The 24377-nt window shown below is 36.8% G+C and overlaps 1 protein-coding gene and 1 long non-coding RNA gene across 6 annotated transcripts in view; one reads left to right on the top strand and one right to left on the bottom strand.

Annotated features, from left to right (window-relative positions):
- LOC308632269 overlaps window positions 1-24377 on the bottom strand; it is a 371322-nt gene that overhangs the window by 197442 nt on the left and 149503 nt on the right. The window lies entirely within an intron of this gene.
- Window positions 1-24377, top strand: part of FSHR (follicle stimulating hormone receptor) — a gene marked incomplete at both ends in the record, with an annotated part of 152859 nt that overhangs the window by 46278 nt on the left and 82204 nt on the right. Inside the window, one exon of the mRNA XM_081264226.1 lies at window positions 17701-17772. Coding sequence (XP_081120352.1) covers window positions 17701-17772 — 72 coding nt within the window. The remainder of the gene's footprint in view (window positions 1-17700; window positions 17773-24377) is intronic.

Here is a 24377-nt window from a genome sequence, read left to right on the forward strand (position 1 = left end):
CAATTGCATTCAAACCAATATTAATTTGGGGAGTACTGCTATTTTAACAATAAATAGTCTTCCACTCCAAAGGGGGAAAAAAAGTGATATCTTGCCATTTATTTTGATTTTCTTAATTTCTTTCAACTATGTATTATAGTTTTTCAGAGTGAGTGTTAAGTTTACTACAACTTTGCTAAATTTATTTCTAAGTATTTCATTATTTTTCATTCTATTGTAAATGGAATTTTCTTGTTTTTGAATTGCTTATTGCATGTGTAAAGCAATAGAGTTGATTTTTGTATATTGATCTTCAGCAACTTTGTTGAACTCATTTATTAGCTCTAACAGTGAGAGAGAGAGAGAGAGAGAGAGAGAGAGAGAGAGATCCTTAGAATTTTGTATATTCAAGACCATGTTATCTAAAAATAAAAATATCTAAAAATTTTACTTGGATGTCATTTTTTTAATATTTTGTTGCCCAGTTGCTATGGCTAGAACTTCTAGATTCACGTTGAATTGAAATAGTGAGAGTGGGAATCCTTATCTTATTCCTGATATTAGGGAGAAAGTTTTCAGTCTTATGCCATTAAGCATGAGAGTTTTGCAGAGGCCCTTTATCAGGGTGAAGAAGTCTGGTTTTATTTCTAATTTATTGAGCACTTTTTATTATAAAGCATTGTTGAATTTTTTCCAACTGCTTTTTTAGTATCTACTGAGATGTCACTGTTGTCCTCTATTCCATTAATAATAAAAGGTGTTGCATACTGATTGACATTCACATGTTAAACCAACCTTGCATCTGTGGGGTAAATTTTTTGAATCACAGTGTATTATCATTTTAATATATTGCTAAATTTGGGTTTCTGATATATTGTTGAAGATTTTTGCATCTGTATTTAAAAAGTTATTGGTCTGTAGTTTTCTTATGATGTCTTTGTTTTATTTTGGTATCAGAATAACATTCATCTCACCAAATAAGTTAGAAAATATTAGACTCTCTACCATATTTTACAAGATCTTATAAAGTATTGCTATTAATTGTTCTTCAAATATTCACTAGAATTCACCAGTGAATTTCCGGGCTTTTCTTTGTGAGAAGTTTTTATTATTATTATTATTATTATTATTATTATTAATTCAGTTTCTTAATTTACTATAAATATATTCAGATATTCTATTTCTTCTATTTGTGTCTTTCTAGGAATTTGTTCATTTCATCTAAGTTATCCACTTTGTTGGCATACGATACTACCCAGCATAACTTATTATCCTCTTCATTCTGTAAGGGATAAAGTCCCATCTTTCATTGCTAATTTTAGTATCTGAGTCTCTTCCCAATTTTTCTTGGTCATTTAAAAGTTTTGTCAAATTGTCAAGTTGTACTGATTTTTTTTAAGAAGAAACTTTGGGTTTTGTTTGATTTTTTCCCCTGGTTTTTATTCTCTCTTTCATATATCTATACTCTATTATTATCTATTATTCTCTTTCTATAATTTCTTATTGTAGAAGTTTAGGTTATGGGCTAGAGATCTTTCTTCTTTTATGATAGGTATCAATACCTATAATTTTTCTCAAAACGCTTATAATATGCTAAATTATCAGATAACTGAATCTAAATGATATTTTCTGACTTATTTTATAAAACCAGCATTACTGTGACATCAAAACTAAACAGTGGCTGGGCACAGTGGTGCACAACTGTAATCCCAGTGGCTCAGGAGGCTGAAGCAGGAGAATTGTGAGTTCAAAGCCAACCTCAGGAACTTAGCAACACCCTGTCTCAAGTAAAAATTTCTAAAATGGGCTGGGGTTGTGGCTCAGTGCTTAAGAGTGCCTCTGGGCAGTTCAATCCCTAGTACCTACAACAACAACAACAACAACAAAAAAAAAAACCCTCATACCTTATACAAAAATAAACACAAAATGGATCACAAATTTGAATATCAAACAAAATTATAAACTTTTTAAAAGAAAACATTGAAGAAAAATCTCCATGACTTAGAGTTAAGCAGAATTTTTAGACATGACATCAAAAACACTATACATAAAAAAGATAGACATTATCAATATTAAAAGCTTTTGCTCTAAGATACCAGTAAGAGAATGAAAAACAAACCACAGATTAGGAGAAAATATTTATAAATCTCACATCAACAAAAGGTTTATATCCAGAATATTTAAGAACCCTCAAAACTTAACAGAAAGAAAACAAGGAAATTAAAAAAAAACAAAAATAGCAAGACTAAATAGACCCTTCACCCAAGAAGCCATGACAATTAGCACATGAAAAGATGTTCAACATCAGTAGCCACTGAAGAATTAATTAAAACCATAATGTAATAAAATTGCACAGCTATTAGGACAGCTAAAAATGCAAATGCAATAAAACTGACACCACCAAGTGTTAGTAAGGACACAGAGTACCTGAAACTCTCAATGTGGCAGATGAGAAGTAAATATGTACATTTTCTCTGCGAAAACACTGAAGTACTTTCTTGTACAGTTAAACTTGCCATATAACTGAGTAATTTCACTCCCAAGTGCTTATTCTGAAAAAATAAGTACTTCATATTCATATGAAAACATACACATAGAAACTTTGTTCGTAATCACCCCAAAACGGAAACAATTCCAAAATCTTTCAGCAGGAAAAGAAGTAAGCAAACAATGGTATAGCCAGATCATGGAGTACTACTCAGCAACAGAAAGGAACCAACAATTTACTGACCTACATAATAAAATAGATGAATCTCAAGTGAACTATAATGATCAAAATAAGCCAGATTCAAAGATTAGAGACTATATAAAACCACAAAGGTAGCATTTTAGAAAAGGTGAAAATACAGTGACAGGGAAGATATCAGAGGTGGGGCTGGTATTAAAAGTGGGGACAGTGTGTCCTCAAGGGAGTTTTGTAGTGATAGAACTGTTCCACATCTGACTGTGGTGGTAGTTTCATGGATCTATGCCTGTGTGTACACACATACACACACACACACACACACACACACACACACACACACACATGCACAATTTTACTGTATGTTAGTTTTTTGTTTTGTTTTTTTTTTTTTTAAATCTTGCTTTGCAACACTGCATTGAGAATTAACAGGGACCTCATATGGTAAACAGTTTTGACCAATAACTGTACATCCTAGGACCTTTCAATCCATGTTCATTTCCCTGGCTCTTTCTTCCTCTTAGCCAAAGCTAAGCCCCTTTCAAGTGGTCAGTGGGGAGAGTAGAAGAATCCATGTGCTTTGTACAGTTTAGAATGAGAAGAGCCCAGTGGAGGCCATGTCAACCTGGATCCTCACCAGCAGTGACTCAGCACCTTGCTTCCGCACTTCAGAGTAAAGTTAGTGCAAAGATTCTTTTAACATATCCATTCATTTCTTAGATCAATGGATGTTGTCAAAATAGGAAACATCGTCGGAAGTCAAGACACAGATCTCATTCTTGGAGTAACATGAAATATATTCCTGTTTTCTGGAAATTGAAGACATGCACTTTGTTAAATGCAAAGTGTTGATATGATTATATCACTGTTGCACGGCAGCCCCAGTGAGCTGTTCCTGTGTCACACACAGTTACTCTCTAGAGAAGATCATTTGTAGATTTCAGTCCCTTTTTAATGAATAGTTCTTGTGTTTTGGTTAATCATTGGTAGTTATTTCTACTAATTAAGTATTATGAAAGACAAACATTGCTTTTCCTCTACTTCAGTGTATGTACTATCTATTCAGGACCTGCTTTGGGCTTTGCACTTGGTATCTTGAAAAATAGAATGCATGCTTGATAATTATTTGTGTTCTGATGCAAAGCAGAACTATTTACTTTGATTTTGGAAAATCTCTGATTCATATTTGAAAGAACCAATGCTTTAAAAAATGTTTTCCATTACCAGAGAAAGTTAATTTTTTCAGGGAATCATTCCCTCTGTCAATTCATATGTAGTTCTTAAGAATTAGATATAGATATCACCAGGCTATCACCAGAAAAGTGAAATAATTTTAAAAGTTATTCTTCAAAATCCTATAATAACATTTTTTTTTAATCTTAGAAGTAAATTTGGACACAAGGTTGCATTCTGAGCACTAAATCTTTTTCACTTTTCTTTGTATCTATTTTAAATAAATTTATCCATTTGTTTCAGAGTTCATTTGAACATTCTACATTTGCATTTCATAGTCAGTAAAAGATGATTATTCAATGTGTATGTTTTCTGATTAAATGTTTGAAACATGTAAATAAAAACAAATTAGTTGTAAGTGCTTTATGAAAGACGTAAATTAATCTTTGATTCATAGAGCAGTGATCAGCTTTTCTTCTAGTCTCATTGTTGGTAATTGTCAGACTGCCAGAGTCCGAAGATTCTAGAAGGGAGTTTATTCCTAGCTAATCTTCTCCTATCTGAGCAGAAGTAACTTCCAAACTGACCCGTAAGTGACAGCTGTCTTTCATTATTGCATCTTGACCTAAATGTTGTCAATAAAAGTAACATTTAAATCAGGTTGATGTTAACCAAGAGGATTGAAAGAACTGCTTTAGAGTCATAATATATTTGCCATTTTATCACATACTGTCTGAAACAATGGTGAGTCATTAAAGTGGAATTCTGTTTATTCACTCTGACAAAGCACTGTAACAGGGAGGGGGGAACTGAATTCTATCCAGATCAAGATTCAGAATCTTCAGTAACAAAAACTCAATTCTGAATTAATTTGATAATAGATTGGGCCTCTGAAGAATTTGCAGTCAAATCTCTCCTTTCACCTTCTTGGAATATCTTCGTGTTTCCCCAAATTCACACCACAACCTCCGATTGACAGTTGTCTCCCTTTGAATCAGTTTGCCTCCTTTCTAATAAAACATCTAAGTTCCAGGCCTGTTTTGTTATCATTCATCCCACTTGTTCTCATTAAAACTACCAGCTGGGTCCCAGTCTCCTATCTCTTTGCACCATAGATATATGGAGGCTTGTGAGCATGGATTTGGGTCAGACTCAAGTTTGAGAACCAGACCTACCACTTATTAGCTGTGCCTTTGATCAGTTAGTAAACCACTCAATGCCTTGCTTTATAACTGGACACAGTTATAGTTACTTCATAAGGTGATTTTGAGGATTACAGTAAATGCTGAAAATGAAATATTTAGCACAGTGCCTCACACAGAAAATATCATCATCATTACCACCACACACACTCTGAACTATAATTATTAGATACAGTGTGTGTGTGTGTGTGTGTGTGTGTGTGTGTGTGTGTTTCTCACAATGGAATTAAACTTGGTAGGGAAGGAAATACATCTTGTTCACCACTGTTTTTACCAAAACTCTAGATAAATGTGTCATATAGTAAATGCTGCCTAAATAATTTGTAAATGAATAACTATGCAAGGTAGTTACACTTGCCACCTTCCTTCTTCCCTTCCTCCTTCCCTGTCTTTCCATCCATCTATTTATACATATGTAAGTATGTATGTAATTTTTAAATAGATGTTTCTTTTTTGTCCCCTTATTTTATGTGGGTTTGACCCTCTTTTCAATCTAATTAATTGCCCCATTACTACACCTGTTTTTTATCAAACTCTAATTGCCCACTTCTCCATGAAGAACACAGCTCATTATGGCAGACACTTGGTTTTTGTTTTTATATCTTTACCATTATATCATCAGGGCTTGAAACAATGTCTGACATTTGAATAGGAACACAGCAAATATCTGTCAAAAGAACAAGTGGATGCCCTCTGACTTTCAACAGCTACTCTGGTTCTTAACCCTGCATGCTCCTCTGGCCTGTTTTATCTCACCCCAATGTTCTCCTTCTCTATTAGGGTGCACACTTCTCCTTTTCACTGCACTACATACCTGAGGTAGAGTCCTCCCCACTCAGATCCAGGCCAAGTTACCCAAATACAAATTGAATTCTTTGGATCCAAGAAGGAAGTCTCCGAGGGAATATGTACTTCTTTATTTATGTTATTATTCAAAAAAATCATATCAATGTGTTAATCTAGGGTTTCTCCTTCTTCCTAGGTTCTCAGGAACAGCTTAGATTATGCCTTAACCACATGCAGAAAGGAGAGAGATGTAGGAAAGAGCAGCTTTGTAAAAACCTGTCCCATCAACTCTCACAGGTGCTTGCCAACTAACTACTGATCACAGCAGTTTACTGCTGCAAAGCAGGGGGTCCTCAACCTCATTATGCATTAAAATCACCTGGGGAGCTTTTAAAATAAGGATGCCTATGGCCCACCCCCTTCCAGGATGAAGCTTAGGGATTTAGAGCATGTAAAAACTCCCCCAGGCAATGATGACAAGCAGCCAGGAGAGAATCCCTGGGTTTTAGAGAGTTCAAGCCCATTCACAATGTGAGTTTTCAGATACCAGAAATCCCAATCTCAAAGTCTTAAGGTAGAAAACAGCAAAACATACCAGCAAGACTCTGGCCAGCTGGCAGTTCGTGCCACATCTAAGGTATCACACATAATTCAACTGTAGCCAATTGTGATTATGTGGGAATGCAACCCAGTGTTGCTACATCTATATAGCTATAAATCTACAAATTTAGCTATAAATCTACAATTTAGAAGAACTCTCACAAATCTGAAGTGCTGGCAACCAACTCAAATTTTTTAAAAATAATATGTGGACTGAACAAAATCTGCTTTGGGCTAGATTTCATTGATGGGTCAATGATTTGCAGTTTTTACTTTACACCAACTACTCTCTCAGATCATAAAAATACTTTCACATTTTTCACCATGTCTGTGTTAAGTTCTTATTTAGATTCCTTATTTATAATTCATAAATATTCTAGATGCTGTTTTGAACAAAACTGATCAGTATGGGAAGAATAATTTTAAATGGACTGAAAATTTCTTTGATTTACAGTATGAGATACTCAGATGCCTTGAAACTAAGAACAATTTCCATCATAAACATCACTCTTCCCCATCTACTAACATGTATGAATACGTGAGATGTGCAAAGCACTGACTGAGCTCTATGGAATCCAAACAAGTTTCTACTCTGTGTGACCATCCCATAGGCTTAGGAGAGAGGATCAAGACCTGAACTACTTTAGAACAAAACTTAACACAAGCCATCAAGTGGTAAAAGTCTGGACAGTTGAGTTCACCTGCAGGAAGTAGTAGAGCTTTTAGCTGGAATGGAAGGGGAGGCGGGATCTGGGTGCAGGGGCAGGTGGTGCACACACCTGTAATCCCCGTGGCTTGGGAGGCTGAGGCAGGAGGATTGAGGATTCAAAGCCAGTCTCAGCAAAAGCAAGGTACTAAGCAACTCAGCAAGACCCTGTCTCTAAATAAAATACAAAATAGGGCTGGGGATGGGGCTCAGTGGTCAAGTGCCCCTGAGTTCAATCCCAGGTACCAAAAGAAAAAAGAAAGGGGAGGCAAATTGTGGAAGCCTCAAGTGGTTGATGGAGAGGCAGCAGTGGACAACAGAAGGGCTTTGTTTTTAATTTTTGTTGGCTTTTGCTCTATCTTGCTTTTGAGGGGGAGAACATCAATGGTAAGCAGTGTTTAGGAGGACCTCTCTGATCATAAATGAGCCAGGTTGGACACTAGAGATCAGAGGAGGAGGACCTGACCTACTGTCACAGCCAAGGCTACAGACATGAGGGGATGAGAGCAGGTCCTGGGTAGTGGCAGAGATGGGAAGAAGCAGCAGGCTCAAGAGATGTTGACCTTGACTCAAGAAAAAGTAAGTCTAGCCCTTGTTCTCTAATCCCCTAGGATGAGCTTCATGCTGTGTTGAGTACTTAATATAAAATTGTCTCTGACTTGAAGAGAATCCCACTGTTAACCACATTGTAAAAATTACCTATAGAGCCTTAGAGATCAACTGGTGCAACTTGTCCGGTTTACAGATGGGACTTGACTTTTCCCAGTCACTTAAGTACTTTGTAGCAGAGCCAGAATAGGGCTCAAACTTCTGATTTTGATCCCAGTGATGTTTTCTCTTCATCATGTTGGTTTTTCATCCAAAGATTTTTGTATGAAAATGAATCATAAACGAAGTATCATATTCAGGTAAGAAGATGAAAGAGAGCAGGTGATAAACTGGTGAGGAGAGCAATTCTGTGACCAGTTGCTGCAAACAAGGGAGGGCGAACTTAGGAAGAAAAGTCTCACCACCTTGGAGAAAGGTTGCAGGAAGGAGGAGGTAATTCAGGAGTGGTACACAGTAAGCAGTGGTTTCTTGTCCCTTCTATCAGCCCAGCACAGATGTTGAGATAAGGGGACACAAAAGGAAGTAAAAGGAAAGCAGATTCAAACAGCTACTAGAAGGCCTGTGCTCCCAAGGAGATGATAAAAGTGAAGAATCGTCACTCCAGAAAGGTTGTTGAGGAGAAGTCACAGAGAATCAGGGGACAATGAGGTGTGATTGGAGGCTTAGCTGGTGTGGTGCCTACCTCACTGGAGTTTCTATCTTGTGAGGTTTTAATAAATCTCCCTAAACAACTCATTCTGGCATTATGGGCTGAGTTAACACAAGGGCCTCGTGGTAAACCTGGTAGTTTACCTGAATAAATGGTCTCCCCTCCTTCAGCCAGCTATTCTGGTATCAGGTAGACAGTCCCCACCATTGGCATCTGACTGGCAGTTGTTTCTTGACTATCTTAAATTGTGCCAAGAGATAAGCCAAATTGCTTTCTCTGTCCTAAATGGCTCACCATCCCAGATCATAGGAGCTAAATAAAGAGGCTTTGCTTGCATTTCCACTCATTCTACCCCTTAAGTTCATAACACTTTTTTTGCCCACAGATGGAGCATCACAAAGGATGACTTGGAGGGTTTCACCAACTCCGAAATCATAATGTATTGATCAAGATGGAGGCAAATATACACTCTTGACTCATTTTTCTATGCCCCAGATGAAGCTATGGACAGGCCCCACAGCTGTTCCAGTTGCATAAATATAATTAAAGTCCAGCACTATTTAGTATCAAAGCTTCACTCTTTCATCCTGTTTAAAGCAGTCTTCCACAGCATGAGCTTTCCTCAGGCTTGAAAACCCACAATTGGTGAGGAAGACATTTCTTCTCTCTTATTTTATTTCTTTCTTCAGTTGCTATTGTTTCTGGTCCCAACTGGGTTGGGCCCAGCAGGGAGAGAGATTAGAGAGAAAAGACCTGGATTTATCATTAATGGCACAATGGCCATCAGCCCTTGGGACCCTTGAAGTGTGGCAGGTATCCAAATGCTAATGCTTATTCTTCATGGGAGATCCTGTGGGGTTGGCAGTGCCCACCTACTGGAGACTTGACTCTGTCTTGAGTTCCGTGTCCACTTCTCTTTGGGTGTCAGTTCTCTATACAGGCAAATCCATTTTTTCTCGGGATAAGCTGTTCCCTTCTGCTGGGTCCAGGTCTGGCTCACCAAGAAATCCACACCCTTGCCTAATTGTCTACGGATCTGCAACTCTCTCCCAAAGAAACTGGTCACCCTTTATCTTGCACATAACACCTGAATCATGTTGCTTCCCCCTAAATGCAGAAAATGCATGACAATCCCTTCAAATAGCTCATGTGAAGAACAAGCATCCTTCCCACACCATAGAAGAGGGATACAGAGAACATGAATGCTTCTGTACCAAGATGTCCTTACTGGGAGATTTTATATTCCCCAATGAATCCTTGGCCCTTAACTTTTACAAGCCGGAAGTGAGTGATGGGCTTAATGCTAGCTGGATCAATTTCTCTGTATTTGACAATGACCTAGACAGTTAGGATTTGAGCCAAAATGTGAAGAAGTTTTTAAAAATGTTTAACTTAAGGTCAATTTATATATTGAAACCACCTCTTCCTACGGAACAACTGCTCCCACCACCCCCTAGCTACAAACCCATGTGTTGCAACATGAGAAATGCAACCAGTTAGATCCCGAATGATGTTGAAAGTGCAGTGTTTATCTGCAAGAGCATGGCAAAGAGTTAATTCTAGTTACTTGGACTAGTTTTTTTTTTTTTCCTATATGGTTTGTTTATTCAATTCCATCTACTTCTCTGGAGAATTTTCCTAAACACCATCCCCAAAAGTTAATTAGGGTAAGAATTTGACCTGAACAAGATGAAGCACAAAAACTCAGCATTTTGAGGTCAGGAAGATGATCAATTTATTTTCTGTATATCCTCTGCCAAGCTGTTCTCACTTTAATTTTTAAACTCGTGTGAAATTCAAAGAACACTGAGCACAGTGTCATTTACACTTGGGCCATCATAAAAAGGCAGCTTTCTCAAAAAGAATATTGGCCATTTTCCAGGCTGCCAGAAAAGCTTTTTATGGGATCTTTTAAACCATTCTCCTTTAAGCCAGACAGGGAAATTAAATTTGGCCAAGGGTGAATGGACTGCCCAAAATATGAATTGCTTCTAACAGAGACAGAGTTCAAGGGAATCCTACAGCTTCCCAATTTCAGGAAAGAGAAAATCAAATCCCACCCATCCCATTTATCATGGGGGAAACATTAAGTAACTTGCAATATAAACCAGAAAAAAAAATTCTCAGAGCCATCTTGGTGAATTGTGCATACTTACAGAAACCATTCATGTGCTTTATGTCCCTGAGAGTGGGGTAAAGGTGCCATCTGACTAACATGGTATGATGATGACTTTTAAACAGCTCTGTTTAAAAACAAGTAAACAAATAAAGAATACTTGGGATATAGCCTGGTGAGAATTTCAATCTTGAGAAATTGATCAAATATTGCAAGCATGAACTATACAGAATAACAATTATCCATAGAATATCACTCAGCCAATCTTAACATTTGGCCATAATTGTTCAGTTCTTTTATTTAAAAAAAAAAAACCAAAACATTTTAGATACTGTTTCATACCACTCCTTTTCCTCTTGTTGGCAAATACTAGTTGATTCTAGGGCCAGCCATTCTCAGAAGTTATTTCCCTTTTAATAAGCATACATGCATATTTGTACATGTTTCAAAATACAGACTTTGTTATTCAGGTAAGGTGAAGCCAAGAGATCAAGAGTCAGCTGCCACTGAAAATATAGTTTGTTTTGTGATACTCACAGGCCCCCCCCCCAAAATGGGATCACACCACAGGAGGGTAGGGGGACACACAGGGAAACACCCTATCAGTCAGGAGACAGAGTAAGCAAGGGAATAGTGTGGTCAAAAAACTTTATCTGGGCAAGCTAGGGGACAGACAAGGTAAACTGATTGATATAGGCTAATTTGAATAACTTCAGTCTCTGAAAATGAAAGGGGACTGTCCCAGATGTCTGACCCCAGGGGTGATAAAAGCAAGAGAATCATGACACAGAATGCAAAAGCTTGCTAAAGGAGGTGTTTGGAGGTTTTAACTATAGATTGGTTGGTTTGCAAATAAAAGGTAGGCTCACAGTTCTTTCAGAGTGAGCAAAGCCCCCCAAAATCAAAGCATCAAAACTACAGAATGAAAATACATGATTAATGCAAAACAGTATACTGTATTGTTTTGCACGTTGTTAACCTTCATAAAACTCTTATCATACCGTTCACATTCTACATGAAGCTTGTCAACTTTTTTTTTTCTTTTCCCAACATTATGATTTGGAAATTTATCTCAATTATTCTATGCAGCTATAGTCAGTTAATTCCATTGCTTTATAATTTGGCATTGTCTCAATGTATCACAGTATATTAATATTTATTCATGCTCTTATTCATGAACATGTAAGAATTCAGTTTTTTGGCATTCATAATGATGCTGCAATCATTAATCTTTCACCTGTTTCCATGTGCACATGTGATAGAGATAGAGAATGGCATAAACATGGCTAAGGGCATTTGTATTTTCCACTTTAATACATATTGCCAAATGGCTCTTGAAAACACTTGTAGCAAAATACCCTTCCATCAAGAGTGTAAAAATGTCTTCTCATTCCATTGCCTTGCCAGCACTGATCCTGTGAAGTTTTCCTTTTAATGTTTGCCTATGTAATAGTATCTAATTACTGTTTAAATTTGCATCTTCTTGATTACTAGGGAAGTTGAGCGTATTTCCTATGTTTATTGGCCATTTTGCATTTTCTCTTCCATGAATTGCCAATTCATATTTTTGTCAATTTATCTACTGAGTTGTCTGTATATCTCTTATTATTTTGAAAAGTTCTCCACAATTCAATGTACTTTATTTGTGTTAAAAACATTTCTCATCAGTTTATAGCTTATCTTCTTGATTTATATGTCTTTTTTACAGAAATTATAAGTTTAATGGTGTTAAATTTATTAAATTTTCCATTTCGGTACACTAATTTTGTATCCTTTTAAAAGAATGTCTTCTGAGGACAATGTTAACTTTTATTTAAAACTTTTAAAGTGTTAATTTTTCCATTTAGATCTTTAGGGTACCTGGAATTGAGATTTTAATATGGTAACAATCAGAGGTCTTATGTTATTTTTTCCACATGAATAATCAATAGTTCTATCATCCCTTACTGATTAGTTATCTTCCTCCATTCATTTCTAATGATACCCTGTCATTTCTCATATTCTTTTGTTTGTGGTCTGTTACTGTGCTCTTTTTTCTCTTCTATTAGTTGATTGAATACCTGTTAATACTAGAGTATTTTAATCACTGTGTTATAAAAATTGTATTGCCTTTTATGCTGATTCTCTCAATCTTATTCCAATTCTTTAGAACTATTTTAACTTAGACAGGTCAGGCTTGAGTTTATATATATTAAAATAGATTGAAATGTACCTATTTACAACATTGAGGTTTCTTATGTATAAACCTCCTATTTCTGTTTGCTCGGGTCTTTTATTTCTTTTAATTAAATATTTGATTAGTCTCCCAAAGTCTTAAGTCTTTTTTTTATTAATTTCTTCATACTGTTCAAGTTATGTAACATTTAATTGATTTACTTTAATGTGGGAGAATTAGAACAAAAGAATGCAAATCAATTTTTTGCACTAATCATACACCCATCTACCTTGTTAAACTTTCTTGTTAGTTCTAACAGTGATCTTTCAGATGGTTATACAGTAGAATTTCTTCCTATGTGTATACAGTTATCTTTTCTATAGAAAATGAAAAGTGTTTCTTCAGTAATCCTGATATTTCTTTTTTTTCTTCTCTTACTGTGTAGGCTGGAGTATCCAGAACAATATTGAATAGAAGAGGTAATAGCAGGCATCCTTGACTTATTCCAATTTTAAATGGAATATGTCTAGTATTTCACCATTGAGCATGATATTTTAATATTTGATTTTGCTCTTTTTGAGATTTAAAATATCCCTTTTTCCTTTTTGTCAAAAAGTTTTAGCATGGATGAGTATCATCTTTATCAGTACACTTTCTGTGCCTATTAATTAAATCATGTGGTTTTCCTCTTTTAATTTATTTATATAAAAACTTCATTGAGGAAGTTTTATAACATCAAGCAGCCCTTGAATTCCAAGACAAACCCAAACTGAATATACAATTCAGTTTGTATTGCCACTATATTATTTTATATTTTCCATTTATGTTAATAAGTGTATTTGGCATAATTTTTTATTCTTTTATTGTTCTAGTCTATTTTTGCTGCTGATGTTAACAATCCACATAAAATTAGGTTGTACTTTGTTTAAAACAGTGGTCTCTAAGATAGTTTGTATGTTTGGATTTGCTATTCCTTAAAGTTAACTTCTAAAATCATATTATTCTGAACTTGTTTTTTTTTTTTTTTTTTTTTTTTTGGTGTATAGCTCTTAAAGTACCAACCAGTTTTTAATAGTTATGGATCTATTCAATTTTCTGTATCTTTTTGAGTCAGTTTTTATAAAATTGTATTTCTGTGAAAATTACCCATATTGTTTTCTTGTTGTTGTTTTGGTACCAGGGATTGAACTCAGGGGAATGAGTCCACTGAGCCACATCCCCTGCCCTCTTTAGAGACAGGGTCTCACTGAGTTGCTTGACACCTCACTTTTGCTGATTCCAGCTTTGAACTCCCAATCCTCCTGTCTCAGCCTCCCCAACCACTGGGATTACAGGCCTATGCCACTGCACCCAGCTTGAAAATTACCCATATTATTTTATTTTTCAAATCTAATGTTATAAATCATTATCAGAATTCTCTAATTTAAAACCTGTTCTACCTGAAGCTGAGCACATTTTCATGCCTTTCATTGTTTCTCTCTCTCATTTTTTCCCTTGGTCAATCTGGACAGATTTTCTTCCATTCTATTAATCTTTCCAAAGAACTAGCTTTTGTTTTCCTTGATCCTCTTTGCTGTCTTTCTGCATTCTACTTAGGCTTACTCTCTCAAGGCAAGCTTAAATGCTGCAATGTGTTTTTAAAGTTAATCTGTTAGACTTTCATTTACTTTGTTTCTAAAATGAAAATTCATCAAGATTATGCCTTTACCTGTGTTCTTAGTTTAAAGGAAGTTTGCACACATCCTTTGAATTAGTTGACTACAACTAGATCACCAACGTTATAATGCATTATCAGGAATTTGCTTGTTAAAATATACCTTCTGTAATAAATAGAGTGTACATCTTTGAGTAGAAAATTTAATTTTCTCCAATAAACCTTCAAGTAAATATAAATTTTATTAAAATCATCTTTAGTGGTAAAATTACAAGCATTCTTAAAATTATTCTAATAAACTGTTCAATATTACAGAAAAATTCCTTGTCTATCTTAGCAATAAATGTATGCAAAAAGTTAACTTGAAATTGTGAAATAAAAAGTTAATGTAAATTAAACTTAATCTATACAGATGCTTTTAGACTGACAACATGAAAAACCCACCATAAACTGAAAATATAAATAATCAAAAATGCATTTAATATATCTAACCTACTAAACATCATAGCTTAGCCTAGCCTACCTTAAATGTACTCAGAACAGTTATAGTGGCCTAAAGTTTGGCAAAACCATCTAATTCAAAGCCTATTTTATAATAAATTGCTGAATATCTGCATCTAAACCCAAATAATGGCAACACAGTACAATCAGTCCTCCACATCCATAGATTTGACCAACTGTGGATCAAAAATATTTTTTGGAAAGTACATCTGTATTGAATATGTACAGACTTTTTGCCATTATTCCCTAAATTATACATTATTCCCTAAACTAAACTATTTACATTGCACTGACATTGTATTAGATTATAAGTAATGTAGAGATGACTTATACATTAGTATGCAGAAAGATAGGCATAGGCGATACACAATCATCACACCAAATTGTATAAGGGACCAGAACATTCATGGATTTTGGCATGCTGTGGGTAGGAACATCCTAGAACCAACACCCCAGGATACCCTGGAAAAATTCACACGGTAGAATAGCAGCTGTGCACCCTCCTGAACACGTGGCTGTCTTATACCTCCTCCAGATCCATTACATCTAATTTTAAATCATAGCACTTTTGTTTAAATGATTTTATAGAGATGATACTTTTGGTATAACATGGTAGTTTTGAGGCCCAGGCTCAAAGCTAACCTTTCCTCTATATGTTTGTGTAGTTTGGATCCTTTCTCATTTTTTCCCTTGAGTAACACTTACACTTATTACTTCAACTATAGCACAAAACTGGTTCCTGCCAGTCCTAAATTCTGATTTTGCCTTCTCAACAAGTACAGAAATTTCTTTAGAGCAGAGCAGAACAAAGCATCCTCTCTCATGATTCCTCACAGCAGGTGCACATGATAGCCAAATGCAGACAAAGGGGAAGAAAAAACCAGTTTGCCTCTGTAGCAGCTCTATCTGAAACTGGTTTCACGAACACCACCAGATGACAGGAGGCTAAAGTAGTGAATTTTATGAAGCTGTCCTAGTCCACAGTGTTTCATTACAGTTCCTGCCTGCAGACTGCCTTGTGGAAGGTAGAGTTAAAATGGAAAATAAACTAAATCCCTGTTAATCAGTTGTGAAGCAAGACAAAGCCAGAAGGAGGAAAGACACAGAAAGAATAGTATTCCCGTTGTAGAGATTCCCAAAGGGTCACTTGTAATTTCACCCTTGAGCCTATAAGTTTTAGACTGTATCATAGCTATCATTTAGCCATTCAGCTAGTACTGTGTGCCAGGCACTGTGTTACAGCAGTAACAAATCAAAGGAAAATCCCTGCCCTCATGGAGCTTACATTTTAGTTATGAAGAACAGAGAAATAAATACAAGAATATATGAAACAGAATGTAGAACTATCAGAATTGCTATGAAGAAAAATTTAAGCAAGTAAAGGGGCCAGAAGCCATGTGGGATGAAATGTCTTTTTTTTTTTTTTTTTTTTTTTTTGGTACCAGGTATTGAATCCAGAGGCACTTAACCACTGAGCCACATCCCCATCCCCTATTTTCTTTTTTTACATTTTATTTTGAAACAGCGTCTTTCTAAGTTTCTAGGGCCTCACTAAATTGTTGAGGCTGGCTTTAAACTCATGATCCTCCTGCCTCAGCCCCAAGCCTCAGGGTTTACAGACATGTACCACCAAGCCTGGCTAATTGTCATTTTAAATAGGGTGGTAAAGGAAAGCCTCATTGAGAAAATGGCAATAGAACAAACTGCATGGCTGAGGGAACAAGCCATGAAGATATCTGGGAGGTGAATGTTTTAAACAGAGAGAATTGTAAATGCAGAATCATTAGGAACCTGCTATAACCAAGGAATAGCAAGAGGGTTCTGTGACAAGAGCAGGATAAGAAAAGGGAACTCTGTAATGAAGTATTCTTTCCTGCTTCTTGGAAGGACAGCCTAACCCCTGCATTTTAAGTCTTACTGTTAGGAAATTATACACACATGTGGAGATGAATCTGGGAATATTATTTAAAGCATACATTGCAAACTCTCTTATCAGAGTGAATTATAATGTATACCAAACTTTAAAAAAAAAAAACTGAGGTTAGAGGAATAGAGAGCCAGAAGCCAGAAGGTCACTATAAACAATTTGGATTTTTTTCCCTGAGTGAGGTGGGAGCTACTGCATGGAATTTTTTGGCAGGGGTGAGACAAGTTTTTTAAGTAGAAGAAAATGGCCAAACTGAAGATGATGACTGATAGTAATAGAAGACTTTTTTAGATGGAAGAAATTTTAAAATATTTTTCTATTAATGGGAAGAATTTAGTAGTGGAGGGAAGATAGATGAATAAAATTATTAAACAATTAAAGAAAAGGAAATTGCTGTAGTGGTTACTTGAACTAGAAAGAAGAGAAGGAAAGAGATGAGTCTGAATAGCGAGGGCTCTTCTCCGTCAGGACCCTGGACAGTTCTCCATGGTATTAGAGGGCAGCCTATGGAGTGTTGATGACAGCGAGCATGAGGACGTTTTCTTCTGTTGTTTTCATTTTCCCTTTAGAATAGGATGCAAGGTCAGTAGAGCATGACAATGAAGGAAGAGGTATTTGGAATTGACGTAGACAAACAGAAGCAGCTTTGCATGGGGTTAGGAAATAGCATAGAGCAGAGGCTACAAGCAAGGCTCATGTCCCAGCCCTGTCATTTACCAGCCATGTGACCTTGAATAAGATTTTTATCCTCCCTAAACACTTCTCATGAAAAATGGGGAGAATAAGAGTCCCAACATCACTGCTTTGTGGCGAGGCTGAAGAGAGAGAGAATATAAAGGCAATCTCAATCACAATGGCAGGCACTTGGTAAATCTTGGCTGTTCACCGGTATTATATGATAGGCACTTGATTAATTATTAATGCATAAGTTGTGATATTTTATATCCACTCTCTTTTCAGGAGATTTGTCCTCACCAAGCTTCAAGTCATTCCCAAAGGAGCATTTGCAGGATTTGGGGACCTGGAGAAAATGTATGTATCAGGCACCGCTTTGTGCAAATGCCTCATGTGGGCTTTAGGGAGCAATCTCAGATCAGATCTACTATGCTACTCTGCGCAGTGGGACCTCCATATTGACAGGTTCTGCATCAGTGAATTCAACATTGCAAATTAAAATTTCTTTTTTAAAAAATATGTCTACTGAACATGTACATAATTTTTCCTGTCATTACTCCCTAAACAATATAGTATAACAACTATTTACATATATACATATTATTATAAGTAATCTAGAGATAGTTTATATGGGAGTATATGAGAGTATATGAAAAGATGTGCATACATTGTATGCAAATACTACACCAATATGAGAGACTTGAGCATCCCTAGTTTGGTACCTCAGATGAGTCCTGGAACCAATCCTTCATGGAGACTTATGTATGCAGAAGTCAAACTGATGTGCCAAGCAAACCATATGCATCTCCTCCCATTTAATTTCCTTGTCATGCTTTCTAAGCAATAGTGTGGAAGCTTTCCAGGTAGGACCATTGATTGAAACTGACAAAAGTCTATCTAAAAAGTGTTCTTTTTCTTTTTTGTCTCCCTCAACCTCTCTCTCGCTTTTTAAAGGGTTGCTTCCAAAGTCCCTGTGAGTAGAATGTTCATAAACTAAAGCCTAACTCTTCTGCTTATATCCTTTTTCTTTTGGAGATTTGTTCTATTATTTCTAGATAATTTGTAAGTGACAGCAGGGTCAAACATTTGTGCTCTCTAGACTTCTTGTTCCCAAGCCATGCACACAGGCAAGTGGTAATTGTCATAAACATTTAAAAGTATAGGCAACTTTACAGCACTGACAGAGATTTCCTTTGGAAAGAGAAGACTACTTCATTACCTCAAACATTTTCTTCTTATTAGACTCAATTAATTTAGGGTTTAACCTAGATAAGGTTTTCTCATAGTGGGTTACAGCAGTGAAGAATAGAGCAAATTCACCCACAATTAAAGTACCCTGTCCTCCTTTTGAAGGCTTCTGGTCCTTTCTCCTGTTCCATAGGAGGAGGGAGCTGGTTCTTTACTGTGTCTCAATTCTCAGGATTCAGGATTCAGAACTTAAATGCCACTAAGTGCAGCAACAGATACAGATTTCAGAAAGAAATAATTTTTATTGCAGTAAGAGAAAGCAACCCTCCAGTTCATTTGTTTCTCCATTTTGAAGCTACTCAATTTCCCTCTTAGTTCTTTTACCCCCCTTTAAGAATATTACTTGCTGAGGTCTAGGGAATCAAGAAAGGAATCCATTAACAAAGGGAGCACAAAGTGCAGAGAGAGCGATGTGTTTCAGCAACTAAGCCACCCGCTTAGAGGAGAGTGGACAGAATCCTGAGTTTGAGTGTTACTTTTAATATAGACTTACTGTGTGTCCTTGATTAAATCACCTTACTTTTCATGGGCTTGGCTTCCCCATCTGTGTGTTATGAGAGGAGTTTCAAAGGGGGCTTATGTGATCAGGAATTTCTATCTCGGAGTCAGATGGGAGCCCAGCTTAATACCTGCTTACCTTGTGTTAAGGACCCTCAACACTCAGGGATTTCACCTGAACAGAACTCACCAGGGAAACCACAGAATTGGAGAACTTACGAAGGAAGGCATGTTCCTGGATTAATTAGCCTATTGCCCTGCTAACAGACTGGATAGCTAATGAACACTCATGGGTCCCCAAACATCCCTATAATCTCATAGAGACATATTATAAAGGCAGAAATATCAGATTTGGCAAATAATCCACCTTAAAAATTTTCAATCCAGCAAGTGTGACTGATCCTCACTGGGGGTCAGCATTCATGGGACCTCTCTGTAGCTGTGTGACTATTGAGCTGAGCTGATGCAGCAATAAGCCAAGAGCCAGAGTAACTAGCTCAGTAACTGAAATTCCTCAGATACAGCTTGTTCATTTCTACTGAATGTCTTTATTAATCAGCCTGTACTGACACAATGAGATGGCAAAAATAAAATAATCTTATTTTAACATGTTTTTCTTTTCATCTTAAGGCATCCTTTAGCAGGGGATGAATTGAACTCTCAGGAAACTGTCTGTATCCCTTAGTCACCAGACGTACCTTCACTCCATTGTCTCACCTTCACATTCTTGGTTGCTCATCAGTTCTCATCTCCTTCCTACATTTATCTCCTTCTTTCTACTTTTTAACCAGTTTCCAGAATTAGAAAATACTGACTGTACCTTCAACATCTTCCTCTTCACAAATCACAGTCTTCATTCATTCTGCCCATGAGACCAAGTTCACCTATACTTTACAAAATATTTTTTAAAGCTCTCTGTATAAATTCTGCCTTCCTACCATGCTACTTTTCCCTCTTTCTTCATTAAGATCATTCTTCTGAAAGAACAGCTTGCATTCATTGCCTCCCTGATTTTCTTTCAATCACTGCTCAGCCTATACCCACTTGTTTTTCAACACTATTAAATTAGTCTGTCAAAGATCCCAACAATACTACGGTTGCCAGATCCAATGACTCCTACTGGGAGAATGGGAGGAAAAAAAATGATAAACATAAGAGGCTTTTATCAGTGCTTGGCACACAGTAAGCACTCAATAAATGTTTAACTAGAAGTCCTGCTAGTAGAATCCTATTCAGATGGTGGAAAGAGAAGGACATCATTACCCTAGGTGCATGTATGACTGAACATATGGTGTGACTCTACATCGTGTACAACCAGAGAAATGAAAAGTTATGTTCTGTTTGTGTGCAATGCAACAAAATGTATTCTGCTGCCATATATAACTAATTTAAAAAAAAGAAATCCTATTCATCTTTCAAGTCTTAGTTTAATTCCAAAAGCCTTCCTCAACTACCCAGGCCACAGAGACCATTGTCTTCCACATGATAACAGGACTAATTTTCTTTGGAGACACTAGCTGTTTGCCCGACCACCAGGATTTGGTTTCCATTTCCCCCACCCCCAGTCTCCTGTCAGAAAGTCCTTTAAATTTTGTTTTTGGGCCTTTTTTCCCTCATTCCAAGTTGGGGTGGGTATCACCAACTCTAAGGATGGAGCCCATGACTCAGGAGAAACCCAGTTTGAGCACCACATTCTCCTAGCTGCAGTGGATCTACCAGGGGCAGGTGTGTGATGTAAGCAAGACTAAGTCTTAAGACTTTTATGAGATTGGGTAAAGAAAAGGCCACCTCTTTTTATCTGAATAGAACCCTGAGAAGATTTGAAGCCAGGACTGCTGTTGTCATCTTCCTACCAGGGGTGGGGCTGAGCAATGGAGCTAACAGGAGAAAAATCTGAGAGAGAGAGAGAGAGAGAGAGAGAGAGAGAGAGAGAGAGAGAGAAAATGCATGCAAGAGTGAGCCTAAATCCTGAGGACACTGGAACTTGAATAGAACTCTTTCTAAAGCCATTCCTCCTCTCTGGCCATCAAGTGAAATGAGCCATTAAATCCATTTTTTCCCCTTTAAGCCTGTTGGGAGTTTATTTTCTTTAGCCTCTCACAGCAGAAAGAGTCTAAACAGATATAATATTCATATCACTTGTTTTGTGTATACTTCTCAGACATTTTGTTATATATTTTAATTTATAACTATATAACTGCCTAGAATATATCTTCAGCCAGGGTTTATATGCCTATCAACTCCTACATTACAGATCACTGTCATTCATATTACTTAGTATATTACTTTTATATTGAGCTATCTTATCTTGTCCCCCTGCTAATTATACTCATTCACTCACTCATTGTTATCCAGGCACTTGTCAGATATTTATTGTATGTCCCTGATTCAATGCTTTATTAAATGGATTCAATTCAATTCAATTATATGGATTCAACACTGAATAAAAACAAACATGCCCTTATGTTCTTGGAATCTAAAGTCCAATAGTGTGGTTAGAAATTAAATTATCACATAAATTAAAATAAAATTGCTAAAATGGCAGTCACTCTGTAGACACTGGAGGTGATTTGAGAGTGTATGTAGTCGGGGCTTTGCCCTAGCTAGCAAGGCTATGAAGGGTCTTTCTGAGCCAGTGACATTGACACAGTAATCTGAAGAGTAAGATGTGGCCAACTAAACGAAGGTGGCGAGTGTAAAAAGGGAATTACAGTCAGAAGGAATAGCATATGCCAAGGCTCATGATGGGCAGCATAATGTGGTATGTTTCATAAACTGAAAGCAGGCTATGAGAGCAGGAGGTTCAGCTATGTGGAGCTGTGTTAAGGATCTCCTTTTTTATGGTAAGAAAAGTGGTAAAGCATGGAGAGAAAGAAAGAGAGAGAAAGAGAAAAAGAATGTATATGTGTGTATGTTGGGATGATGGGCAGGTATGAAGGATGACATAATCAGACATGAACTCAGAAGAGCACTCTAATTGCTGTGTTGATCATGGATGGGACTGAGGGGAAAGCAAGCTCATGGACCAAGGCAGCACAAGTAGAAGACTGTCACTGTTATCAAGTTCTATAGTTAGTTGTTTCATCTTGCTAGTCACATGCAAGGTAGGTCCCATCAGTAGTGACATTTTACAGACGAGGAAACAGGTTGTAGAGACCAAATTCCCTTTCCAAGTAACACAGGGTATAAGCAACAGAAAAAGATATTCCAGAATGAAATGTGCCTCATCTACATGGAATTAGACTAGTTTCTTACATTGTGAGACCAGACCTCTTTATTTGCTTCTCCCATCAGATCTGCACTTGTGTTGTACTTTTTGAGCCCCATCTGCATCAACTATAAAAATATTAATAGTATGGCCTATTCACAGGGTTATCGAGGAACAGAAATATCTAATCTCAGTGGCACAATAATGGCATTGAAGAGCTTGTTTCTCCCCCCTCCACACTTCTCATCTTTATTCTTGTTAGAATGACTGAAAGTACATGCCCCAGCCATTGCAGCCTTGCTCATTAGCCCAGCCTAACCCATTCCCTCTCCTTCTATCATAAGTTAACAGGGAAAGGCGTCTTTTGGATAGAACTTGGAACAGAACCTTTTCCTTTAGAAATGAAATGGCCGCAGTCCACATCTTACCTTCCATCAGTCAACATCGTTACCTCACACCTCCCTACCCTTCCTTGCTTTGGGACTTGCTGGGGAAGAAAAGAAATCATTAAGCTCTCTGCAATGTGAAGTGGCTTTGCAAAGTGCACTGTAAACTGTTTACATTGTCTTTAATTACTTCGGAGCCATATGTCAGCTTGGTATAAAGTGTGAAGATTACACTGACTAGGGTAGGGGAAGTAAGTGACAATGTGGTGATTTATGGTAACCAGAAAAATTATGTATGGAAATGAGTACAATTTAAAAACACATCTACGTGCTATTATAACACTGGAGGGGGAAGAAAAGCCAGTTTATAACAAAATATCATTGAAAATAGGACCGTGATGAATATGTAAATGAGACCAATCAACATCAGCTGAGATATGGTATATGCAGATGAGGAGGCAGCAAGCCAAAAAGTGAACTAGCTCCCACACCATAAATATGAACCATATAAAATTCATTTGAAATATTCATGATAACATAAGGACAAAAAATATAATCAAGTGATTTATTTGCATATAAAAATGAGAACACTAGTCTGACACTCCACCCTCCACCCCAGATCACTCAGGAAAGAAAAGTTAGAGAGACTTTCAGAGGAAGAGATTTATTGAGTAAGAACTCCTATAAATGCAATTAAAAAGTTGAGGATCCTCCAAATTCTCAGTTCTTTGGGCCCACACATTACAAATAAAAAGAAAAAAAGAAGAGTGGGAAGAAATTAGCTTTGCCTTTTCCAGCTTCCTGGTTAGAGGACCTGAGTCCCTTTTACACAGAACTTCTGGGATTCTGAGAGGTGAGAGGCAAAGGAACCTTGAGTCCCACTTACTGTAAAGCAAGAAGCAGCAGCTGAAAGCCAGTCTACACACTGGTTAGACCAAACAGGAAGAGGGATCTGAGTCTCTGGGCAGAACAAGGATAAGGAGATTCAGTGGTTTTCATTTCAGGTTGAACTTTAGCATCCCCTGGGGAGTTTTAAAATAATTCTCATGACTGAATATCATTCCCAGAGACTCTTTAAATTTCCTTTCTTGGAGGGAGGGGTGGCAGTACAAGCAGAAATAACTTTTTAAAGCTTTCTTGAAGATTCCAGTGTCCAAAACTACTAAGGTAGATGGTATTTAAGTGTGAATCCAATTTATACAAAGAACATGCGCGAACATGCACAGTGTAGGTAAGATAGAACAGAATAAATAAAGAAGTTGTTGGCAGGAAGTTGGCTAAAGAAAAAGCTAGGGTTGAAGTCATAGCACATTGTAGGTCATAGAGACAAGTTTAGGTATCATAGTGTGATGAAACTTAAACAGGATGCTCTTGAGCAACTAAGGGAAAGTATCTAGTTTGCATTTTTGCTAAAGATTGCTCACACATACAGAATTTTATTTGTTGACATTTTAAAAGGATTTTTGTATCTGTATTTGTGGGGATATTAGTTTACAGATTTCTTTTCATATAATTTCTTTGTTTGGTTTTATGCTACTTGTGTTTAAAAATGACTTAGGCAAAACCTCCTCACTAGCTACATCCTGAAAGAATTTGTTTTATGGAATTTAAGAGGGAAAGAA

The sequence above is a fragment of the Spermophilus citellus genome (assembly GCF_964194105.1).
Source record: "Spermophilus citellus genome assembly, chromosome: 13".
NCBI classification, from domain to species: Eukaryota; Metazoa; Chordata; class Mammalia; order Rodentia; family Sciuridae; genus Spermophilus; species Spermophilus citellus.